This window comes from Sinocyclocheilus grahami, unplaced genomic scaffold (genome assembly GCF_001515645.1).
Source record: "Sinocyclocheilus grahami isolate Dianchi unplaced genomic scaffold, SAMN03320097.WGS_v1.1 scaffold321.1, whole genome shotgun sequence".
In the NCBI taxonomy this organism is placed as follows: domain Eukaryota; kingdom Metazoa; phylum Chordata; class Actinopteri; order Cypriniformes; family Cyprinidae; genus Sinocyclocheilus; species Sinocyclocheilus grahami.
This window is the reverse complement of record NW_015505500.1, coordinates 429,380-453,620: the sequence shown is the minus strand read 5'-3', so window position 1 is coordinate 453,620 and position 24,241 is coordinate 429,380. Positions and strand designations below refer to the sequence as shown.

The 24,241-nt window shown below is 36.4% G+C and overlaps 1 protein-coding gene across 1 annotated transcript; it reads right to left on the bottom strand.

Annotated features, from left to right (window-relative positions):
• Positions 1-4,902: 4,902 nt before the first annotated feature.
• clvs2 (clavesin 2) lies at positions 4,903-23,716 on the bottom strand. Its single transcript, XM_016294621.1, has 5 exons — positions 22,597-23,716; positions 19,874-20,048; positions 10,474-10,584; positions 9,995-10,215; positions 4,903-5,319 (listed from the first exon to the last, which is right to left on the bottom strand). Exons 1-5 carry the CDS (start codon positions 22,983-22,985, stop codon positions 5,226-5,228), a joined length of 990 nt encoding a protein of 329 aa, XP_016150107.1. The 5' UTR covers positions 22,986-23,716; the 3' UTR covers positions 4,903-5,225.
• Between the last annotated feature and the right edge of the window lie 525 nt (positions 23,717-24,241).

Genomic DNA, 24,241 nt, shown 5'->3' with positions numbered 1-24,241 from the left:
GGGTGGGACATTTTTTTTCTTTAGTAGTATATGGAAACCAGAGCATGACTGACAACCATGTGTGTATGCTCATATATAAATGTTGACAAATCTTCCTTTCAATAATTATAATAATAATGCAGTAAAAATAAATATTGTAAAATATTATAAGAACATAAAATAACTTTTAAAATATTAAAATATGAAAAGTTAAATATAATTTTTTATATATATTAAAAAAAAAATGTTTCTGTGGTGTCAAAGCTGAATTTTCAGCAGCCATTATTCCGTTCTTCAGTGTCACGTGATCCTTCAAAAATGATTATAATACCCTGCTTTGCTGCTCAAGAAACATTTATTATTATCAATGTTGAAAACAGTTGTTGTACTTACATTTATATATTTTTCTATTTTTCTATAATTTTTCATTTTAGTTAGAATATTTAATTTTATTTACTTTATTTATTTGTGTAACAGTGTAAAAGCCTTCACTATCACTTTTGAATCATTCAATGGACCTTGTTGAATAAAACTATTCATTTTATTAAAGTATTAATTTCTTTCAATAATAATAATAATATAAAATGCAAATATAATACATTAACTTCCTTCCAAAGGTAATAATGAGGTACATATATTATTATATATAATTGTATATCAAATATTATGTAAATAACATATATTAATTGAAAATATATAATATATAATTTTAAAGTTCTTATTGTGAAGTCCTTCACTAATTCTATCCATAAACAACTTTGGTACAATCATCGTTGGTATGATCCTGAAGCTAAATTGGCTTTTCTGTTTAAATGAACACAGGAAGCACCATTATGGTCAGCAGACGTACGACATGGTCTTAAATATGACAAATGCTTTTTAATTAGACTCTCTACTGCAGTGTATTACACGTGCGTGGCCATCAGAGAGCCGCAGTCTGATTGTGTGAGCTGTTATGATGACACCCTCACTAAATAATGCAGAAGGCCAGTGGTTTTGTGCTGCGTTTGTACTCGAGGACTCAGGGTGTGTCCACAGCAGACGCTCTGAGTGGGCGGCACAGAATGAGATCAGGACAACCGGAAGATTTTGGCACCGCTTTTGTGCACTCTCAGCAAACAAACTGTCCATTCAGAGTGTTAACGATGACTTTAAACTTATTAGCTGCAGACATAAGCTAAAAAGGCTTTATGGACTGTATGAGCATTTCCTAATCTTCTAAAACCTTGTTTATATGCAAAATGTGTGGTTATGATACCTCAAATTATATATTACTTTTCTAAGCTATTGGACCATGATTTTCTCATAAAGTATCTGTTATATGATGGACTGCAGTTTGCAAAGTATTTACCGTATTTACACTACCGTTTAAAAATTTGGGGTCAGTAAGATTTAATACTGAAAGAAGTCTTGTGCTCTGCATTTATTTGATTAAAAAGTAAAACAGTAGGCTAATAATGTGAAATATTATTACAATTTAAAATATAATAATGTATAACTACTATATTTTAAAAGTATTTAAATGTATGTAGTATGAAGCATGTAGCCTAGTAGTATGTAGTCTAGACTTTAGAGCCCCCTACAGTTCAGTGGGTGGAATTCACTGTCGTAAATAGGCTATACCGCTGTCTTAACTGTACACGTGCATTCGTTGCTGCCATAAAGTAATGCTTTATTTTCGCGGAATTTCGTACCGGTTTACCAAACTTACATGCTCTCATATTGAACAGAAGTTTTGGGGAGAGCTTGGGAAAGAAACAGAAGCCATTCACCGTACTAGAAGTCAGTACCATCAGAATAAACCGACATTTTAAGGTAAAAACTATGTGTACAATTGCTTTAAAATTTAAAAGTACTTTAAAATCTTGTGTCACACGATCCTTCAAAAATGATAATTCTTCCTGATTTGATGCTCAAGAACTATTTCTTATTATTATCAATGTTGAAAATAGTTGTGTAGATTAATATTTTTGTGAAAACTGTGATACGTTTTGTTCAGGATTCTTTGATGTTCAAAAGATCAGCATTTATTTGAAATATATAACTTCTGTAACATTATAAGTGTGTTTGCTTTTACTTGTGATAAATGTTAATGCATCCTTGTTGAATAAAAGTATAATTTCCTCCCCAAAATATAAATTTCTCTCTCTACTGATAGACCTCAAATTAAATAACCTGTTAAAACAAAGCAAAATTAACATCACATTCAAAGAAACACGGATTCATCGATTTAAACTATGTATATCAATATTTATTGGCTGCTTTTTTTCCTTTCGCAGTTTAGTTTCAGTTACATAATTTATCTCAGCATTTTGAAAGGACATATACACATATTTACTTCCATTCAACATGTTCCTTTAAACCACATGTATTGTTCTGCATGATAATACCTCTATACTGCATGGGCTTCTCAGCACTAACACCCTATTATACAATCAAAGTGATATGGAAAGATAAGCCAACAATCAAAGAAATACCAAATGTATTGTTCCTGTAGTCTTTAGAAAAGCAGGGGATAATTGTCATTTCCTTGACCCAGGGTTGCTTTGGTTGTAATGGCAATACATGTACGTATCCATAGAAAGCAAAGTTAGAAAAATGGAGACAATTTGATCAACATTCCCATTGCCTAAAATACAAACAAGGCTGTTCATAGTGCAGCATGACCAAAAACATATACAATACAGGAATACAAATAAATTCAAGGTGTATTAAAATACTGATCATGGCATTAACACAGCTCTACTGAATATATACTGTAACAATTTACACCATCGTTTGAGGCCTTCCTGCTCATCTGAATGTGACAACGTGACATGACGCCATTCTCTACCCGAAGTAGTGACATTACTCTCTGGGAAATACATTCTAATTCAAAACAGCCAATTTTCAACTTTTTGTTCTCACTGTTTCTGTTCAGGATGATAAAGCAAGGTTTTAGAAACAATTTTCGCTCCTTGGGATGTTAGAAGCCCAGTGAGTCATGAGAGTGGGCAGACTTTAGTTTCAGCGAATAAAAACCAGAAATCACCTTTCTTAACACAACAAGCTGTCCACAAAATATAAAAAGTCATAATTTTGTTGTGGCAAGGAGAAAATCTGGTTTAGATTAAGTTGTTAAGCCTTAGTGTTTAAAGCTACAGATGAAGAAAAAAGGGATTTTTTTCATGTTTACATAAACACTGAAACGTACATAATGTATTAACAGCATCTAAAGCATTACTTTATGTATAAACAACTTTAGAGATAAATGCATGGAATTACTGATACATTACTGATTGTATGTAATAAATGGCAGATGAACAAAACATAATAGGCATATATAGTATATAAAGAGACATTAGATGCTGTCAATGCACCCATACTGTAAGTTTCAGCATATATGCACAACAATGCATGTGTAATAGTTCAAGAGTTGTAGATTTATATGAAATACGAAAATAAAAATAGGACCAAACTGAGCCACTGTACAGAAGCTGTGCCCACAGAATTTTACGTTATGTATCACACAAAATAGAAAGATAACTTCAGTATTCCTATTGACAGTTTAGACAAGTTTGAGGCTTTGATTACATATTTATATTGTGAATTTTGTACCACTTGTTTAAAAGGATCTTTGAGGATGTGTAATTATTTGTTTCCATTGAGAAAAATCTCAGCAAAAAGCTGAAGCCTGGAAGATTTGAATGTACTTTTAAGTATTTTAAATGTACTGTATATTGCCCTTATTCCATACACACACACACACACACTTAAATAATAAAAAAAATCCCTGAAATAAAACTGACAAATTCTTTTAAATTCACTCATTTGGGCTTGAAACTAAACTGCTGTAAAAAAAAAAAAAAACCTATTGCCAAAGACTAATGACAACACAGCATTCCATAAAACAGCTGATAATTTAGAGTGAACTATTTTCACACGATCTAAACCATAAGATGACCAAGATAAGCGTGTGGAAGCATGCACTAGCATGTGTCACTGTACAACACCTTTTTATGGCTCTGTGTCAACCGCAGTGTTAGTGTTACAGTTTAATTCCATTTTTGTAATACTGAAGAATTTTAAATAATACTTTAAAAGGAATAGAGCGACTGAAAATGAATGTACCGTCTTACTCACCCTGTGAGTGTGTTGTTCCAAACTCCCCAAAACTCTCCTTTCATGTTTCATGGAAAAATATCAACATATTGGAAACATATACAGTATATTAAATATATCAACACATATAGTTTTTAAACTATTCATTTAGTTAATAAAATAATAAAAATATTACTAAACTATAATAGTATCTCAGTGATACTAAAATAACACTTCATATTATTTTTTGCAATGACGTAAGGTGAGTAAATAAACAGAGAATTCTAATTTTTGGGTGATCTATTTCTTTAACTTCAGAAGCAGTGACTCTGAAGTTGGAAAGATTGCAAAGACGGTATTTTGTTTTACTCTATCTGGTCTTCGGTATGAATACAAATGCCTTGGAAACCAACTTAGCCTAATATGGAAATGGTTTACAAAATAAAGCGATATTCCACGGCTCTACGACAAAGTGTAAACAACAAGGCCATCAGTGAAGAATCAGCTAAAGCCTACTAAATGTGACTCAACCCCTCTGGGATATAAGAATACCAAACGGAAAACACCGCTTACGTTGTGGTAAAATAATATTAGCAAACGCTCGTTAGAAAAATCCGTAAATTCTTCGTAAAGGGGTATTTGCTGTGAAACACTGAAACCAACGATGGTGTTTTCTTTAATGGAAGTAGCTTATGCCTGTCTGACTCTTTATGTGTTCCTTTCCAAATACTCCTGAGCGACTCTTGATTTGGGGATTATAAATGTAGGATACCCCAAAGCTTGTGAATCTTTATAAGCATGATTATCCATCCTACAGTACCATGTTCTACATAATAATCACGAGAAGCACACAAAGGATATTCACAGCAGTCTTTACAGGTTCATATCACAATTACTCCCTCAATCTCACGTCTAGAACTGAAGTGTATTTACAAATTTGAATTGGCACTTGACAATTACATACGGACGCCCGCCGTTAGCTCTTTGCTTCAAAAATATGATTTTAACTGGCAGCTCTCTGCAGTGTTCCTGGAGGCTGTTCGTGTGTTCTTTCGCTTTTTAACATTTCCTTTCTTTGTACATTTTTTTTTCTTGCGTTAACAAGGTGCGCTCCTCCCCAGCGTACTGGGCTTGACGTTTCCTTGTTGCCTGGGGAATTAAAAGCTTTAGTCCAGAGAAAGCAGCGGCTGCATGTTTTCTTCTTCGCTTTTCACTTTTTCTGGTCGTTTCAGGACACCTGGTTCCACCACGGACTGGGACCTGTGGGTATAAATAAAATATGAATGAACCGGATTTCAAGATGCACAACTGAGAAATGAAAAATCCTGAGAGTGCACTGAAAATCCAGGATACAAAATTGAATCTAAACCTCAAAATAAACGAGAAAAGTAATGACATTTATTCGAAAAAATGTATTACATTCTTTAAATTATTACTAAATATTTTAAAGAATGTATAATGTGTAATATTTCTAGGCTACTAATCAAATAAGAAAATCAGGAATAGTTCAACCAAAAATCTTAATTTGCTGAAAATGTACTCACTTTCGAGACATTCAAGATTTAGATGAGAGTGATTTGGATAAATTTATTTAGCATTGCATCACTTGCTCACCAATGGATCCTCTGCAGTGAATGGGTGCCGGCAGAATGAGAGTCCAAACAGCTGATAAAAATAATCCACAAGTAATCTACTCCCCTCCAGTCCATCAATTAACATCTTGTGAAGTGAAAACCATTGTTTCTGGTCAAAATACTGATAGTCCATAATCCATAAAAACACTTTCTCTACTGGAAAAAGTATATTCCCTGTTGTCTGCTCACATCAAAATCCACCATAATATTTCTTTGTAACTGTTTTGGACTGTTTTTGCTTGTAAAAATTCTCTCCTGATTCAGACAAGACAACTTTTATCCTCTGGAAAAAGCAATATTATGGATAAAGGATATTTTAGCTGGAAACAATGGACTGACATCGTGTGGATTTCTTGTGGATTATTGTGATGTTTTTATCAGCTGTTTGGACTGTCATTCTGACGGCACCAATTCACTGCAGAGGATCCATTGGTGAGCAAGAGATGAAAGGCTAAATTTCTCCAAATCTGTTCTGAAGAAACTCATCTACATCTTTGATGTCCTGAGAATCAGTACATTTTCAGCAGATTTGCATTTTTGAGTGAAATATTCCTTTAAAGCAAAAGAGGACATACCAAATATGAAACATAAATGGATGGGTGGGTACCAAATAGTAACATTCACTCTCAGATATTTGGACCCCAATGAAACATTTAGGTACATAAACAGAGCACTGTATGCTCAGCGGTACAACTTAATGATGCATTGTGCATGTCACAAGCATTTAAAGTGAAGGATGTGTAATGGAACATGTCATCTTAGTATTTATTAACAATAAAATACTTTCCTTTATTCAAAAAGTAAATAATTAAAATTTTTGTGTTGACTTTAAAAGATATGACTGGTCTAATTAGCCTTTTAAAATATACAGCAGTAAGACCCCAAAGGAACAAATTAAAGGTGCAGTAACTGAAATGTGTGCCTGGAGAAATCCCACCTGTCTCTGTGGCAGACCTAGACTCAGCAAACAGCGAAAAATGTCTGTGGCAAAGTCTGAAATCACTTACAGCAACCTACCAACCATAATAACACAAAATATCTCTTGAGGATAATGAACTACATTGTTTTTCAACTAACAAATCACAGAATGACGTACATAAGCTGTCCATGCTTTTTGAGTGCAACCCAATGCAAACACAAGAGAAAACTGTGTTGGCAAGTGATGTCCATGTGACCTTTCCAGAGCAGACAAAATGACGAAGTGTGGTTTTAATTATTCTGAATAATTTACCCTTTGGAAGATTGTGGGAGGTGTTAGCTTTTTAAAATCAGACATTCCTAGGCTCACACTCATTTTAACACAATGGCATTTTAGGGAGTATTAGGAAGTCGAAATATAAACCACTAAGTGAATACTATATATGTATTGTATATATGTATACAATATATGTATATATATTGCTTGATTCATCACTGACTGGAAGTAAAATGTCAGTGGTGATGCATCTTGCAAGTATGAAAATGACAACAGCTGCACTGACAAATTAATTGATTATCTTAAAACATTGTCTTGGGCCTGATTGTATTAAAAAAAGTTGGATTTTTTAGAATTACTAGAAACTAATGGTAAATAATAATAATAACAATATAAATGCAAAAAGAATAATATACAATATTTTTCTATTATTTTTTAGAATTATTTTATATTTTTATTATATTTTACATTATATATATACACTGAACAAAATTATAAATGCAACACATTTGGTTTTTGCCCCCATTTTTCATGAGCTGAACTCAAAGATCTAAGACTTTTTCTATGTACACAAAAGGCCTATTTCTCTCAAATATTGTTCACAAATCTGTCTAAATCTGTGTTAGTGAGCACTTCTCCTTTGCCGAGATAATCCATCCACCTCACAGGTGTGGCATATCAAGATGCTGATTAGACAGCATGATTATTGCACAGGTGTGCCTTAGGCTGGAAAACAAAGTGTTGCGTTTATAATTTTGTTCAGTATATATATACATCTTCCAAAGGGTAAATTATTCAGAGTAATTATAACCACACTTCGCCATTTTGTCTGCTCTGGAAGGGTCACATGGACATTTTACTTTTTTACACACACACACACACACACACACACAAACAAATGTACATGTATATACATATATATATACATATATATAGTCAACAATGCATCATGTACTGGACACATGATTTATCATATGGGGGTAATGAATAAAAACATAAAATATTTGGGTATTTTTAGAAAGAAAAAAATCTTTAAAAATGCCAAAATTCTATTTTTTCACATTTTGATTGAATAAAATAAACTATACAAAAACTGCCGTGCACACAAGCAATTTAGTTATGACAGATTATAGGTGATAAGATGAAATGTGTATTTTTACATTCAATCAGATTATATTACAGCTCAAATAAATTATTAATTGAGTCTAAGGGGATCATTTTCTCACTGTTGTAAACCAAAGCCCCAATATATGACCTGATTGTGACTGCATCCATAGATGGAATTGAATATCAATATATACATAGATCATCACCAGCGATCTGTTCCCACATCTAAAACATGATAAACTATGTTAATAATACAGCACTAGAGAATAATTCACAATACAGGGTGCAGGATTCCGCCAAAGCTTTTTTTTTATGTACATAGATGTGTTATGCGCGGACTGGGAGGTTTAGTTTAATAGCCAAAGCTGTTTAAGGAACAGTACTTTGATCTTAGCAATAGAAAAACATCTAAGACCTACTTTCTTCCAAATACTGCGTCCCCCAGATGCTTTGGGAGAATTCAAACACTGCAAACAGTTGCTTTAAATGTGAGAGCCAAGAAGCCATTGCAAACTGCTATATTTGGTAGCCAACATCTCTGTACAAGTACAGCCCAAGATGCAGAAGGCAAAGAAAGAAAGTAAGATGTTTGCCACAGGTAAACCTCTATAACGTGTGTTTTTTTTACTCTCTATATGTGTCCATGTATAGACAGTGCATAATTTAACGCAGCTCACGGCAGCGACTTCACTCCCTCATGCTTATTTCATGGCCCAGCAAGTCGAGACACCTCACCCTGTCTTGATCAGTGAAACAAGCTCAAGTCACTGGGTCAAACCCAGACTGTAAGATCATCCCAAAATGCTTATTTTATTAAGAAGAGCTGCATTTTATCATAAAACTAGGGAGTCGGTTGCTAAGCACCATAACCAAGAAGAAACATACAGTGTGCAGCTCAAATGTGACTCCTTTGACAAATGCTACAGCTTCTTTTACGTCCCTAGCAAAGCTGCTTATTTTTATTATCCAGAGCGACTCTCTTGATAATTCTACTTGAATGAAGACTGCGAACAAGCAAATGCTGTTTCCATGGCAAGCCACCAAATGATGTCATTCAACAAGCGTATTAGAAATAAACAACAACATACATAATATGGCCAATTTGGTGACCTCACGTGCTTGTTTCAATGAGCACCAGTGTTCAGGTTAACTAAAATTCAAATGAAAACTATTAAAAATTGTTTGGCGTAACTAAAATAAAGCTGAAAATAGAATATATCAAATAAAATAACGTTATATGAAACTGAAACTTAAAAAACTTAAAAACTAAACATTTTGCCTTGGCAACTGACTGAAATAAAGTTAAATAAGTTGAAAAAATAAGTTGAAGTATTACATTTACTAAAACTAAAAAATGAATTAAAAATAAACTAAGCTAAATAAAATATATAGAAAACAAAGCCAATAAATTACAAGAAAAATTACAACAAAATACAAAAATCTGAAAATATAAAAATAAAAGCTAATTTAATATATTCATAAATACTATAATAATGTATATAAATAATACTGAAACATTCCACTATGCTAAATAAAACTGCAAAAATAGATAAATAGATGCACTGAAAAGCTAGAACATCAAGTAACAGACCTCTTCATAGTTTTGGGGGACAGGTCTTTCTCCAGGTCTTTGACAGACAAGGTATAGGATTCGGGGCAGTAGTCCGTCTCCTCGTCATATGCGTGGTCAAGCAACGTTCTGGCCCAGGTGCCCATGTCGTAAGGAGGCAGCATGCCACCCAGCTCAGACGGCAGAATCTCAGGCAAGATCAGCTGGTGCAAGCTGTTCAGATTGTTTCCATGCATGAAAATCTAAATATACAACACATAAAATATTGTTATTTGCCAGGTTATTTTTTCATAGTAACTGTAAGCTGCAGCTTGTACTGTTTATCATTCAGTGGTTTGCATTAAATTCTAAAACATTCCACTATGCTAAATAAAACTGCAAAAATAGATAAATAGATGCACTGAAAAGCTTGAACATCAAGTAACAGACCTCTTCATAGTTTTGGGGGACAGGTCTTTCTCCAGGTCTTTGACAGACAAGGTATAGGATTCGGGGCAGTAGTCCGTCTCCTCGTCATATGCGTGGTCAAGCAACGTTCTGGCCCAGGTGCCCATGTCGTAAGGAGGCAGCATGCCACCCAGCTCAGACGGCAGAATCTCAGGCAAGATCAGCTGGTGCAAGCTGTTCAGATTGTTTCCATGCATGAAAATCTAAATATACAACACATAAAATATTGTTATTTGCCAGGTTATTTTTTCATAGTAACTGTAAGCTGCAGCTTGTACTGTTTATCATTCAGTGGTTTGCATTAAATTCTGTGGCATTGCATTGTGCATTTTTTTGCATGAACATTAAAAGCCTGTATATTTTAGTGTTTATCACATCACATGTACATAAACAGAACAGTTAACAATTATATGTGATAAAACTGATTTCAGAAAAGTCTGAAAATTAAAAAGTACTCTCACCCTTTTTCTTGTTTTGTCCTTGAGGAAAGGCCGGATGACTGTGTACAAAGCGTGGATGTACCAAGGTTGGTTGACAAAATGAATCCCTCCAAACCTTGCTGGAAAGCTATCCTGTGGGTAGTAGAGAAAATAAATAAACTAAATTTATTATCATATTTAACATACTTATAAAATATTATTATATAAATAATATTTTATCAAACTTTCAAATTACAATTAAAACTATAAAAAAATTGTATAGAATAACTGAAATAAAGCTGAAAATAAAAGAATGAAATAAAATATAAAATCAATTAAAATGAAATATTAAATAAAATAAAATAAAACATTTAACTAGTTCACTCACTTTTGCTTAAAATTAAACCAGACTGTACACTGAAAAAAATGGTGGTATAAACAATTTTCACTCAGAAATTGCTAGTAGAGCATAAGAAACAACACACAGAATTGTGAAATTTTGAAGTAGAGAAACTGAAATAGTATATTCTTGTAAAATATACTCCAATAATCCTTGTTGTATTTACTACTTGAAAATGTACAGTGTGTGTAATTTTATGTAAATGAATGTTTATGCATATTTTGTAATTGCTAGGATTTGTGAGGAGAATAAAATCAGATTACGTGACACCAATGACCACCTCTCCCCACACAACCTTAGATTTAAGAGTTACTGATGCTCATTTGTAGTACCTTGAGACAAGTTCATGATTCCACAGAGGATTACACCAAAAAGCGGGCATAATTCCCATTTCTCCTGATATCACACTGCTGAAGTTGATAAATACTTTGCTGTGTTCACTAATCTGCCCTGAACAGTAATCCATATTCATAAAGCTGACTGCAAGGGTTCCGGGAAGCTTCATAATGATGCTGTCTTGCGGTCGTTCGCTAAGCTCACAAAAATCAAGACGTAAGTAATGACGGTAAAGACTTACAAGTCCCAGGTTACAGAATGTAAACTTGTATCTAGTTAAGTCATGAGAAAGCAGCTCCTCATGCTTAGGCTGCATTTATTTGAACAAAAAATAGAGTAAAAACAGTCATATTGAGACTTTTTTGAATATATTTTAAAATGTAATTTATTCCTGTGATGCCAAACAAGCTGAATTTTCAGAATCATTACTCCAGTCTTCAGTGTCACACGATCCTTCAGAAATCATTCTAATATGTGACCCTGGACCACAAAACCAGTCATAAGGCTCAATTTTTTAAAATTGAGATTTATGCATCATCTGAAAGCTATAAATAAGCTTTCCATTGATGTATGCTTTGTTAGGAGAGGACAATATTTGGCCGAGATACAACTATTTGAAAATCTGGAATCTGAGGGTGCCAAAAAATCTAAATATTGAGAAAATCGCCTTTAAAGTCCAAATTAAGTTCTATGCAATGCATATTACTAATCAAAAATTAAGTTTTGATATATTTACGTGGGATATTGACAAAATATCTTCATGGAACATGAACTTTACTTAATATCCTAATGATTTTTGGCATAAAATAGCAATAGATAATTTTGACCCATACAATGTATTGTTGGCTATTAAATACACCGTGCGACATTTTTTGTGGTCCAGGGTCACATATGATGATTTGGTGCTCAAGATGCCCAATTTTTTTAATTCAGTGCCATCATCACATCATGGCCTTGTTTACTGCTTCTCATTGACTCTCATATCATAACAGAACTGTGTTGTTGGTGCCACTGGCGTAATGCCGATGATGGACAGCTGCAAGCAAGCGGGCCGTAGCCACCGCGGCCCACAGGACAGTGTCCGGCAGCAGATCTGGCACTGGATCTGACACAGAAGCAAGTGATGGTGCAAACGCATGCCGATTGGCCGGTGCTTCAAAGGAGGGGCTATAAGGCATTTGCTAGCAGGTGGTGTCAGTACACACGATGATATCTCTGCTCTGAGACCCTGCTGCTACTGAGCGAGATAAAGGTCTCAGCTGCATTAAACATGAATAGCTAAACTCTGGTGTGAGCTGGTGAAACTCGATTGATCTGTGCCCCTGTAGTGTGACAGTGGGAGGAGACAGAGGTAACGGGGGAGGGGAAGCTGCCATAATGCTCTCTTGCTGGATTCTAAAATTCAGAATTCACATCGTCTGATCCTGCAATGATGAAAAAGCATTATTAAATGTAAAAGTTAACAGACACGAGTTCTCAGGATTAAGCTGGGGCTCAGTTCTAGCTGAATTGCAGTCTACACTAAAAAGGTGTAGATTTAACTAAAAAATTGCTAGTAAATTCCACAAATGAATTGCAAAGAAACAGCAAGTAGCAGTGAATTAAACATGAAATTTGAAAGCAGAAAGATTGAAATACATTAGTCTAACTCCAGTGCTGCAGGCCCAGATATGTCTAGTGCCGTTTCCCAGATAAGCAAGACGCATAGAAGCTCTCTGCTTTCTGGGAGGCAGCAGTGGAACTTAGCATCCAGATGAGCCAGTCGAACCAACTGACATAAGAGATGCAAACTCTTTCCATGTGCAAGTTGCTCTGTTGATTAAATAGGGACTGGGAAGGGCCCTCTTCCCTGGATCACGCTTTGCTCTATTTGCTTATGGGACAAAGACTGCTGGGCACTATAAATATTGCACAGACCTCATGCCCTGAGCACATACATGTTCAAGCAAAGACAATGAACTTGAATGAAATCTCTTTGGATTGGGTAACACCAATTAAGAAGAATGCATTGGTGTTGGAAATAATTTAAAGCACTATACTCTTAAGAATAAAGTTTCTTTATTCAATGTCCAATGTTCTTTAGAGTACTAAAATGTTCTTGCGCAATGAGAACAAAATGGTTATTTTAAAAACCTTTATTTCGTAGTTCAGCCAAAAATGAATGAGAATGAGTAAATGATGACAGAATTGTAGTTTTGGGTGAACTATCCCTTTAAGAGAAGTTACATTCTATAAGAGACATTACTTGTGGCAAAGGTGTAATGCTCGTGTGCCACTGAAAGGACTTTAAATCTATCTGTTGAATAAGTTACCAAAAAATAAAATAAAATAAAACAGCACTCATAGTAATATTAAAGTAGAATAATAATTGCTAATACTCCAACAACTGACATCAGTCCCAGACAAGCAATAAAAAACCCTTTACAGTGCAATAAAAAAGTACACACAACTAATACCAACAATTAAAATAAAATAAAATAAAATAAAATAAAATTTAATTTAATTTAATTTAATTTAATTTAGCAATAAAAAACCCTTTACAGTGCAATAAAAAAGTACACAACTAATACCAACAATTAAAATAAAATAAAATAAAATAAAATAAAATTTAATTTAATTTAATTTAATGCACTATATAAATAACATATTATTATTATTATTATTATTATTATATTAAATAAAATCATTGCTGATACTTCAACAACTGACACCAGACAAGCAAAAATAATAATAATAATAATAATAATAATAATAATAATAAACTTACAGTGTAATAAAAATGTCAATAAAAACAAAAAAGTTCATCAAAATAGTCAAGTTGGGTTTAATTAACTATATCTGGTTGTCTGTATTCATTTTTTTATTAAACTGCATACACACAACTTTAAAATAAAATAAAATATTATTATTATTATTAATGATAATAATAACAATAACAATAATAATAATTGTTACTGATACTCCAAAAAATAAAATAAAATAAAATAAAAATTTAAATATTATTATTATTATTATTAATGATAATAACAACAATAATAATAATTGTTGCTGATACTCCAACAACTGTCAGTCTCAGCAGTAAAAAACCTTTACAGTGCAATAAAATGACTTTTTTATGGGAATGCAACAATGTGATGCATGTCAGTCTGTCAGCACAATGAACTTGTGCTTTCTAAGATGCACTTTCAGTGCCCTACATAGAAACACGCATATACGGCCACAGTAGCTGAGTGACATGAGTGCGTCTCTCTCTGTGAGCACAGCCCATCTGGAGGGTGCATAGCATGGCGGTTGGACAGGTTGCCAGGGAAACTCGGCATGGGGTGGGCTGGGGAAGATTGGCCCATTGTGATTGGCTGCCAAGCATGGGTTATTTCTCAAGACTAAGAGAGACAAAAGGCATGTCCAAAGCACAGAAGCAAACAACAGAGGCTGGAACAACAAAGCACTGCTCCAGGAAAGCCAAGACCACTTTCTCTATTCGACTCAGGAGTATGTTTCTGTTTATTGATTTTGCTAAGAACAGCCATTTTCTGTGCATCAAGTGTTCTTTTCTGAACCACCATTTGCTAGGGAGCTTATATGATAGATGCATCTACTGTAAATTGAACAATAAACACATATTACCTCAAATAACACAAAATGGCCATTGCCTGCAAACCATGAAGATGTCTGAGAAGAATCCATTAGTTCTTTTTTTTCAACCTTGTTAAAACACATGATAGTTTCTGCCAGAAAAAAAAGCCATTTTCAATAGCAACAGATTCTAGTTCATCAAATGGACTCAACAGAAAAAAAATTAAAATGAGCAGAGAACATAAGGGACTTTATATATTCTCTCCTCTTCCTTCTGTCCACATTCTTCTATTCTTACTGTTTCTGTCACTCTGTATCTATCTGTCATATGTGTTGACTCAATGATATGACAATAAACTAAGCTAAAACACCAAAAAGCACTGAGCCATCAAAAAACGGTTTTGATGCTTCATTACATTGGTGATTAAGACAGGCAGATGTCCATATGAACAATGCCATCCATCAGATTGATGTAACGCTTCACGTGACCCTGCACTTTTGGGTCGGAGAGCTGTGCGATTTCCCCTCCGGCTCTAAACGTCATGTTTAATGACTCAATGTACATACTGTGGGTCTGTGTCAAAATACAACCATGGGGCATCCCACCTCTCATTCTAGCATTCATCTTCTGACCTATAAGCATTTAGGAAATGCTGTCAGCATACACTGCTCTTCAAAAGTTAAGATTTGTTAATGTTTTTGAAAGAAGTCTCTTTTTCTTACCAAGGCTGCATTTATTTAATCAAAAATGCTGTAAAAAATTTGAAATATTATTACAATTTAAAATAACTTTTTTCTGTTGTAATACATTGAAGTTAGAATTTATTCCTGTGATGGCAAAGCTGAATTTTTTTTCAGCAGATATTTTTCTAGTCTTCAGTGTCAAATGATCCTTCAGAAATAATTATAATATGCTGATTTGGTGCTCAAGAAATATTTCTTATTATTATCAATGATGAAAAATATTTTTGTGAAACCATGATGCAATTTTTCTTTGAAGTTGCATTAATAATTGATATATATATATTATATTAGTGCTGTCAAATGATTAATCGCGATTAATCGCATCCAAAATAAAAGTTTTTATTTACATAATATATCTGTGTGTACTGTGTATATGTCAGAAATATGGACTGTCTGTATTGTGTTTTTCTCCCCATGTGCCTTCCATGTCCTAGTTTTCCCTCGTGTGTGACATGCCCATATTTTGTTTCCTTCCTGTTCCTATTGTTTCATTCCAGGTGTGTCTCGTCGTCCCCTTGTTTAGTCGTGTACTTAATCCCAGTGTTTCCTGTGTCTAGCGTGCTGTGTTAAACTTCAACCCTATGTGCTACGTGTGTGTGCCTGCCTGTCCTGTGTTTCCCCTGTATGGATTATTAAAGGCTGTCTATTGGAATTCACCTACGTCTCCGCACTCCTTCGTCTTCTCGTTCCTCCGCAGTAGCAGTTGTGGCAGAACACAGCACCTACAAAATAGTTTATTTGCGTTGTTCCCCTCCTTTTTTTTTTTTTTGCATTTTTACAGTGTTTGTTTTCTGTTTTCGCTGTGTTCCCCATGGATTCCCTCGCTGCTAAGTTTACCTCCCTCGCCCGCAAGGACCTTTCCCTCTTGGAGTATGCTGTGGAGTTCAGCCAGCTTGCCATTTTAACGGCCATTTTAACGACGACGCTGCTCTGAACTCCCTGTTCTGGATCGGGGCCAACTACTACCGCCCCGTCGATCTCCCAGACACCACCGGACTGTGCTGGAGGGAGGCTATCATCCGGTGTCTGGAGAGCGTCTACCCCCGATCCAGAACACAGCCAGACCCAGTGCCCAGCCCACCATCTCCCCGCTGTGCGGAGCCCAAGCCCAAGCCTACCACCGATGGAGAGCCAGAGCCCGTCGTGACTGATGAGCCATCACCGAGGAGTGCGACAGAGCTGAGGATCGCCACGGAGCCAGAGCCTCACGGAGTGTCAGACCAGGTGCGAGAGCCGGCTATAACGCCCGCCACGAGAGAGAAAGCCGTGGACACCTGCACTGTGGCTGAGGGTGAGCTGAGAAGGGATTTGGGTGAATGGAAGACTTTATTGACTTGTATACTGACCTGCCCCCTCTCTTCCCTCCTCCGTCGGTGACCTCTGTCCCTCCCGTTCCTGAGTTTAGCCCAGAGAGGGCTCCTGTTTCCCTGTCCATCCCAGAGAGAGCTCACAAATGCCTGCCCACCGGCCTGCTCCTGCCTCCTCCACCGCTGTCGTCTGGCAGCCCCTCTGCTCACCCTCAGCCCACCATCTGTACGGTATGAGCTCCGCGGGTCTGCCATTCTCCATCGTCACCGTGGCTGGAGAATCCCTTGCCTCCGCCTCCAGCCTCTAAGCCCTGGGCTCCGCCTCAGCCTGTCGACCCAGCGGGTCCACCATGGCTCCTAGCTCCCTCTTCTCCGCCGGGGCCACTGGCTCCACCGGGCTCCCTCGTCCCTCCGGCTCCGCCTTGGTCTGTCATTGACCATCCTGCGCCTCGGGGCTCCACTCCTCCAGCTGCACCTCGTCCCTCCGTCCCCGTCAGGCTCCTCCTTTCCTTTGGCTCCATCTTGGTCCTCTGTCGCTCCGGCTCCACCGCGGCCTTCTGGATCCCTGCCTCCATATCAGTCTCCTGAGCCATCTGCTCCGCCTTGGCTCTCTGGTTCATCGTCTCTCCACCTCGGTCTCCTCCGCCACCTGCTCCGCCGCCATTGGTCGGCCCCCTGGAGTCGTCAGCCCTTCCTCTTCCATGGCTCCTCCCTCCGTCGGCTCCACCGTGGGTCGCCATTATGGCTGTGGCCTGGGTCCCACCTGGAGCCGCATGCTCCAAGTCCTTCCTGTTTCCTCCTTGGCTCCTCCCTCCATCTGATCTGCCCTGGCTCCTCCTGTTTCCTCCTTGGCTCCTCCCCCCGTCGTCATCTCCCTGGACTCTGTCTGCCAGCCCCCTCCCGGGTGTCCGTCCTCCTCCTGAGCCTCCTCCCAACTTCCCAACCTTCCCTCCTTCTGTTGTTTCTTCGGCGCGAGGACACACCTTCCAGGAGGGGGGAGATATGTCAGAAATATGGACTGTCTGTGTTGTGTTTTTCTCCCCATGTGCCTTCCATGACCTAGTTGTCCCTCGTGTGTGACATGCCCATATTTGGTTTCCTTTCTGTTCCTATTGTTTCATTGAGTCCAGGTGTGTCTCGTCATCCCCTCGTTTAGTCGTGTACTTAAACCCAGTGTTTCCTGTGTCTAGCATGCTGTGTTAAATGTCAACCCTATGTGATACGTGTGTTTTCCTGCCTGTCCTGTGTGGGATTATTAAAGACTGTCTATTGGAATTCTCCTACGTCTCCTACAGTATGTATTTTGAAAATATTTACATGTATTTACATGTACATATTTATATCCATATAATTTATATTATATATAAATATTTATTATATAAACGTAACATATTTTTCTTAAATATATACATGCATGGGCGTGTGTTTATATATACATAATAAATATACACAGTACACACACATATACTGTGTGAACAAAAACTTTTATTTTGGATGCGATTAATCACTTTTTACTTTTGATCAATTTAATGCATCCTTGCTGAATAAAAGCATTAATTCCTTTTTAAAAAGAATAATCATACTAACCCCAAACTTTTGAACAGTAGTGTATATCTGTGAATCCATTTAAGTCACTCTTTGTACATTTTTATGCATGCAAATCTGATCAAAAAGTAAAAAAATCTGGATTCCTGTAAATATTTACATATGTAAATCCTGACTTCTGCTGACAAGCTTGCTGCTGAGGACTCTTTTGAACTGTAACTAATTAGCTGTGGCTGTTTTCCCTCAATCTACGCTATTGTTTCCCTTTCAAACGGCTACAAAAGAGATGTCCCACTCAATGTGAACAGCACATTGTGGATGCAAGATGCTAATGGTGGCGATCAATTATTCACCAGCTAATCTGTCTGAAGAGGCACTGGAATGTGGAATAGGCTCATCATGGACCCGCATTAATATTCAGTCAACAGGCCTCACTCTGCACTGCCTACATGTCATATCAGACCCAAGCCCTCCTCAAAGGAGCGATGTCTAAATGAGAGCTTTCAAGAGGCTGCTTCTGGAAATGGATGATGTCTGTGTGCAGATTAGCTATTGTTAAATGCACAGTGACCATTTTATAGCACAATGGACTATTGCTGCTCGGTTATGTTTAGTAATGATGTTAAAATATTGGAAGTTGTACATTTTATGCAATGTGAGTGTATGTGCAAAACACTGCGGTCATCGGACTGCGGTTGCGGTCAACACTGCGGTCACTGCGGGACAGTTTTGCTCGTTTTATCATCCACAAGGTATAAAATGTTGGTCCAGACTCTTAGAAAATTAAGAGAATGCAATAAGCTGCAAATTTCAGGTAACACAAACAAAATGGCATGAGGTATAGTTCGCTAAAAATGCCATCAAATTTACTTTAATGACATTTCAAGTCTGTACTTCTTTCATTCGCATATCACAAAAACAGATATGTAAAAGAAATTTCAACTATTTTTGTCCATACAGTGAAAATCAACGGGGTCTAAAACAAAACTGGACTGCACTAACTTTAATTATATGAACAAAAAACACTGAGACATTTCTCAAAATATCTTCTTTTATGTCATAAAGGTTTGGAATGGCATGAGGGTGAGTAAATTAGGACTATTCCTTTAAGGATTTATTTAAATCCTTATACCCAAGTATGAGCAATTATAATAGTGATGCTTATTGAACACCACTAATAAATGTCAAAAATGTGTTTTACTTCATTACAATGAAAGAGAATGGATCTCAGAAAAGATGCTTACTAATATAAAAAGAACTTGAATACCTCCAAACTATTAGCACACACTATAGACATTTCCCAATGCATTGCTCTTTTTTGCACATCCAGCCATTTTGGCTGCTTTTTAGTTTGATCAATATGACGCAGTTCTCATTATTCAAGCCTGAAGCACACTTCATGAACATTACATATTTGATGTTCCATTGCTTCCAAGAACACCCATTTAGATGCATGAAGGTACAAGAATGCATTGTGATATCCATGTTGATTTTTCGATATAAACATTAGATTAAAAACAGACAGTAGTGTTACCTGCAGGCCCTCAATTGCCAATCTCAGCATGCTTGGAGTTAACTTGGAAGCTTGCTTGAAAGTGAAGTTACTCCAGTCAATGATCAAGACAAATCCATTTACTTGTAGCTCGGGGTCTTCTATCATTGCCTCCAGAGAAAGTAAAATAGCTCGCAGAATATCCACAAAAGTGTACCTGCAGATAAACACAAGCCTTTAAGAAGATTTGCAAACAAACTCTAAATGTGCACTATTTTTTAATGACACATGACATTTTCTCATATAGTTACTAAGTTTGCTTCGTAGTAGTCAGAATTTGTATTTAAACTTCTACAGGGCTTTACATTTCCCATAATGCTGCAATAAATGTAGCAAATCAGGCACGACTTGACCCTAGTGTTCATCACACATTGTTCCTGTGAGAGGATGCCAAGAGCCCTGCCATCTGAGGCAATAGTGTGACTGGCATTAATTCAAAAGCTGTTTGATATGGACTCGAGCACTATGTACTCTCCAGTCCAAAGAGGTGAGAGTAAACGCCAACAGTTATCGGCATGATTTCTCACAACATAAAAACAAATTACATTTGAAGAAATACATATATCATTTAAGCAATCTTATACATCAATGCACGGTGCCTAAACAAATGAAAGCATATATTTGCCATTTACCCCCCCAAAATTTTGACACTTCAAATTGTACAATTTTATTATACAATTTACAAAATACCTGAGCTTTTTGTTCGAAAAATTATTTAACTAAAAATAATTCACCTCAAAATTGAAATGTGTTGAAAAATTATTCATCATCAGGCCAAACAAGATATAGATGAGTTTGTTTCTTCATCAGACCAGATTTAGAGAAATTTTGTATTACGTTACTTGCTCACCAATGGATTCTCTACAGTGAATGGGTACCGTCAGAATGAGTCCAAACAGCTGATGAAAACATCAATAATCCACAATTAATCCATATGACTCCAGTCCATCTTGTTAAGTGAAATGTTGCATCTTTGTAAGAAACAAATCCATCAAGACGCTTTAACTTTAAAATGTTGCTTCAGGCCAAAATATGTCGATAGTTTATTTGTTAGCTTCTTTCAGTTAAAAAGTCTATCCCCTGTTGTCTTCTCAAATCAAAATCCACCAAAGTATTTGTTTAGAATGGTGTTGGAGTGTTTTAACTGGTAAGTATACTTGATATGTGCATATTCCTCTCTTAACTTAGACAAGGTGACTTTTTCACTGGAGAAAGCAATATTACAGATAGAGGACTCATATTTTAGCCAGAAGCAACCGTTTGAAGTTAAAAACATCTTGATGATGGATTTATTACAAACATGCAGCTTTTTGCTTCACAAAATGATAATTGATGGACTGCCGTTGTGTGGATTACTTGTGGATTATTGTGATGTTTTTATCAGCTGTTTGGACTCTCATACTGATGGCACCCATTCACTGTAGTGGATCCATTGGTGAGCCAGTGATGTAATACTACATTTCTACAAATCTGTTCCAGTGAAGAAACAAACTAATCTACTAATATATCTAGAATGGTCAAAAAAGTTCAGCAAATTTTCATTTTTGGGTGAATTATTCCTTTATTTGTCCAAAGATTGTTGAGGCCACTGTATATTTACTGAAGTCTTGGATTTGTGGTATAAATTCATGCTGAGTTACAAAGGAAGTAAAGGAACTTTAGGCCACATTTAAGCTCACATACTAGTATTTATGTTACAGTTGATACACACAACCCACAATACACTTACTGATGAAATAAATAGCTTGATTACACTTTAAGAAATATTATTTATTTGATTTCATAATGTGTCATTTAGTAGAACACTTACAGTGCATTTATTGTATGGACATTGTCCCTGGAGTAACCTGGGATGAAGTGTTTTACTCAAGGTCACATAGATGATAGATTAACCCTTGTTGGATCTGAACTCTCAGCCAAGCCTATGGCTGTTAACCACTAAGCTGAAACATTACTAAATGAGGCTATATATGGGTAAAATTGCTTTAGTCTGGATCAACGGTTCAAAAATGCATTACCAAATGCATAAATACCTCCTATTTGCCTAATCAAAGTCAGTGTGTTTTACATCCATGTAGCTATTTTGTCATGTGACAACAAACCAGAGACCCTTAAACTGTCATGACTGTATGTCAAGGTCATATTTATTTATTTTTAAATAAGACAGTACATTTTGAGATTTTGATCACTTCTTTAAAATAGAAGATGACAGCAAATATTCCACAAGTACTTGGTGCATTTATGTTGTCATACTGTAAATAAAAACACAATGTAAAGGATAACCATGTAAAATACTGGGTCAGGTCAAAGGTCATCAGGGGTCAGTCTTGGAAGATCACACCCTCAATGGTTAAAATGTCTCTTAAAGTTCTGTCAACTGGCGGACACCATCATTTGGAATGGTAAATCAAATTTGCTGTAGGAAATTGTATAAATGTTCTTTAAAAGTATATGAAACCAACATTACATTTCTAAGAATTAGTTTTTTAACATCTCGGATCCTTATTTGTCATTGACCCATATAGAAATAATAACATGGAATATGTGTAACACTGTAATGTTAAGTTTAAGTAAAAGGTAACACTTCACATCCAGTAATGGCTCAACATCATGCTCTAGTGAATGATAGAAGACTTGTGCTGAAAAGACAGCTCTTACAGTGTGCGTCATTACCCACGATTAGCCAAAATCCAATAGCACCTTACCTGCTCTGATCCCAGTTTGCTGCGAACAGAACCAGAATCTTCCTCCCGTATCTATCCAAATTGGACAGAACCCCGGGAAATCCATCCTTCAGAGCCTGCTTGATCCCCGGATCGGTGGCTTTGAGGTTCTTGAACATATCTAGGTTCTGTTGCCGGTACTCAAAGTACTGGGCCAGGAGGCGGAAGGCCTCGAAATGGTTAAATTTCCGGGCTCTAAGAAAGCGCAGGATGAAAGCATCATCTGTCCTGAGAAAGCCAATGTCTGGACGGGTGATGATCATGTCCCTCACCTCCTGTATGTCCTGATGCAAAGTGTCGGGGTTCTCCTTTAACTCCACCTTGGCTTTCTCCAGGGTTTCTGGAGACAGGCCTGCCTGTAAATGAGTCATTGTCCTTGCACTGGACCAAGACTGACTATACTGTACTCTATATACTATCACTATATATTCCCTATGTGACTGATGATGAAAATACCAATCATAAAGAGCCCTATCGCTGCAGTGCTTGCAAATAAAAACCTGACTTTGGAGATGGTCCTGAGTGTAAGCTACGACACTGTTAGTTCACCTCATATACTCCATCTGAGTTCACCTGTATTGTGGGGTTATTAATGCTTGTTCTGCAACGTAAATTCACATACATTCATCTGGTCGTGCTCATCGATTGTATACGTGTATATGCACGTATGGCTTAAGCAGGCTGAAATCGTCTTAGTTTGCGTATGATCAAATCTGAGGCGTTCAATCGACTACAAATCCCACCCCGAAAGCATCTAAGAACGAGCATCACGGTTAAAAGCGCTGCTCTATCCTACCATCGTCAAGCGGCCAGGCAATGCGGCACCCTGCAGCATCTCTCGTCATGAGTCTCCATTTAACGCGCATTTCAAACGTTGCCGTGAATTGGAGTCCGAGCATCCTCACGATCCCAGTCTCTCTCTCAGCGCTCCGTTTCCATCCTAAACGTCCTGCGGAGGAGACGATATGGTGTCGGTTCGGGTCCGTATGTTTCCGGTGATGTGGTGGATGGTTTACGTCAGTGCTGCTGTTGCTTCGCTTTGTTGCTGATGAGAGTGACTTCAAGCATCGCTCCGGTGATACAGTCTGTCCGTCATCACATGGCGGAGGAGGGGAGCGTTATATCCCCCAGAGACTCACTAAATTATTTTGTTTCACACACATAGTGGTATATGCTTTTTTTTTTCTTCTGTAAAAAAGTACAACAGTAATAATAATAATAATAATAATACTAGTTGCTGTTGCAATTTAATGTGTCAGTATTTAATCTGTATCATGCCTTTAATCTTAGTTTTTTTTTTAAATATGCCGTCGTCCCCAAACTATAATAATAATAATAATTAATAGTTGCTGTTGTCATTTAATATAGTTATTTAATACAGCCTACATTATTATGAAATGTATCACGTGTTAGTATTTAATCTGTATCATGTATTTAATCTTTTTTTTCTCCAAACAACAACAACAATAATAATAATTTTATTATTATTTCGAATAATCAATCATAATTTTTATCAACAATTATATATAATGAATAATTATAAATTATTATTATTATTATTATAGTTTGGGGTGACGGCATATTTAAAAAATATATAGTATATAACAAATTATTAATAATCAATCAT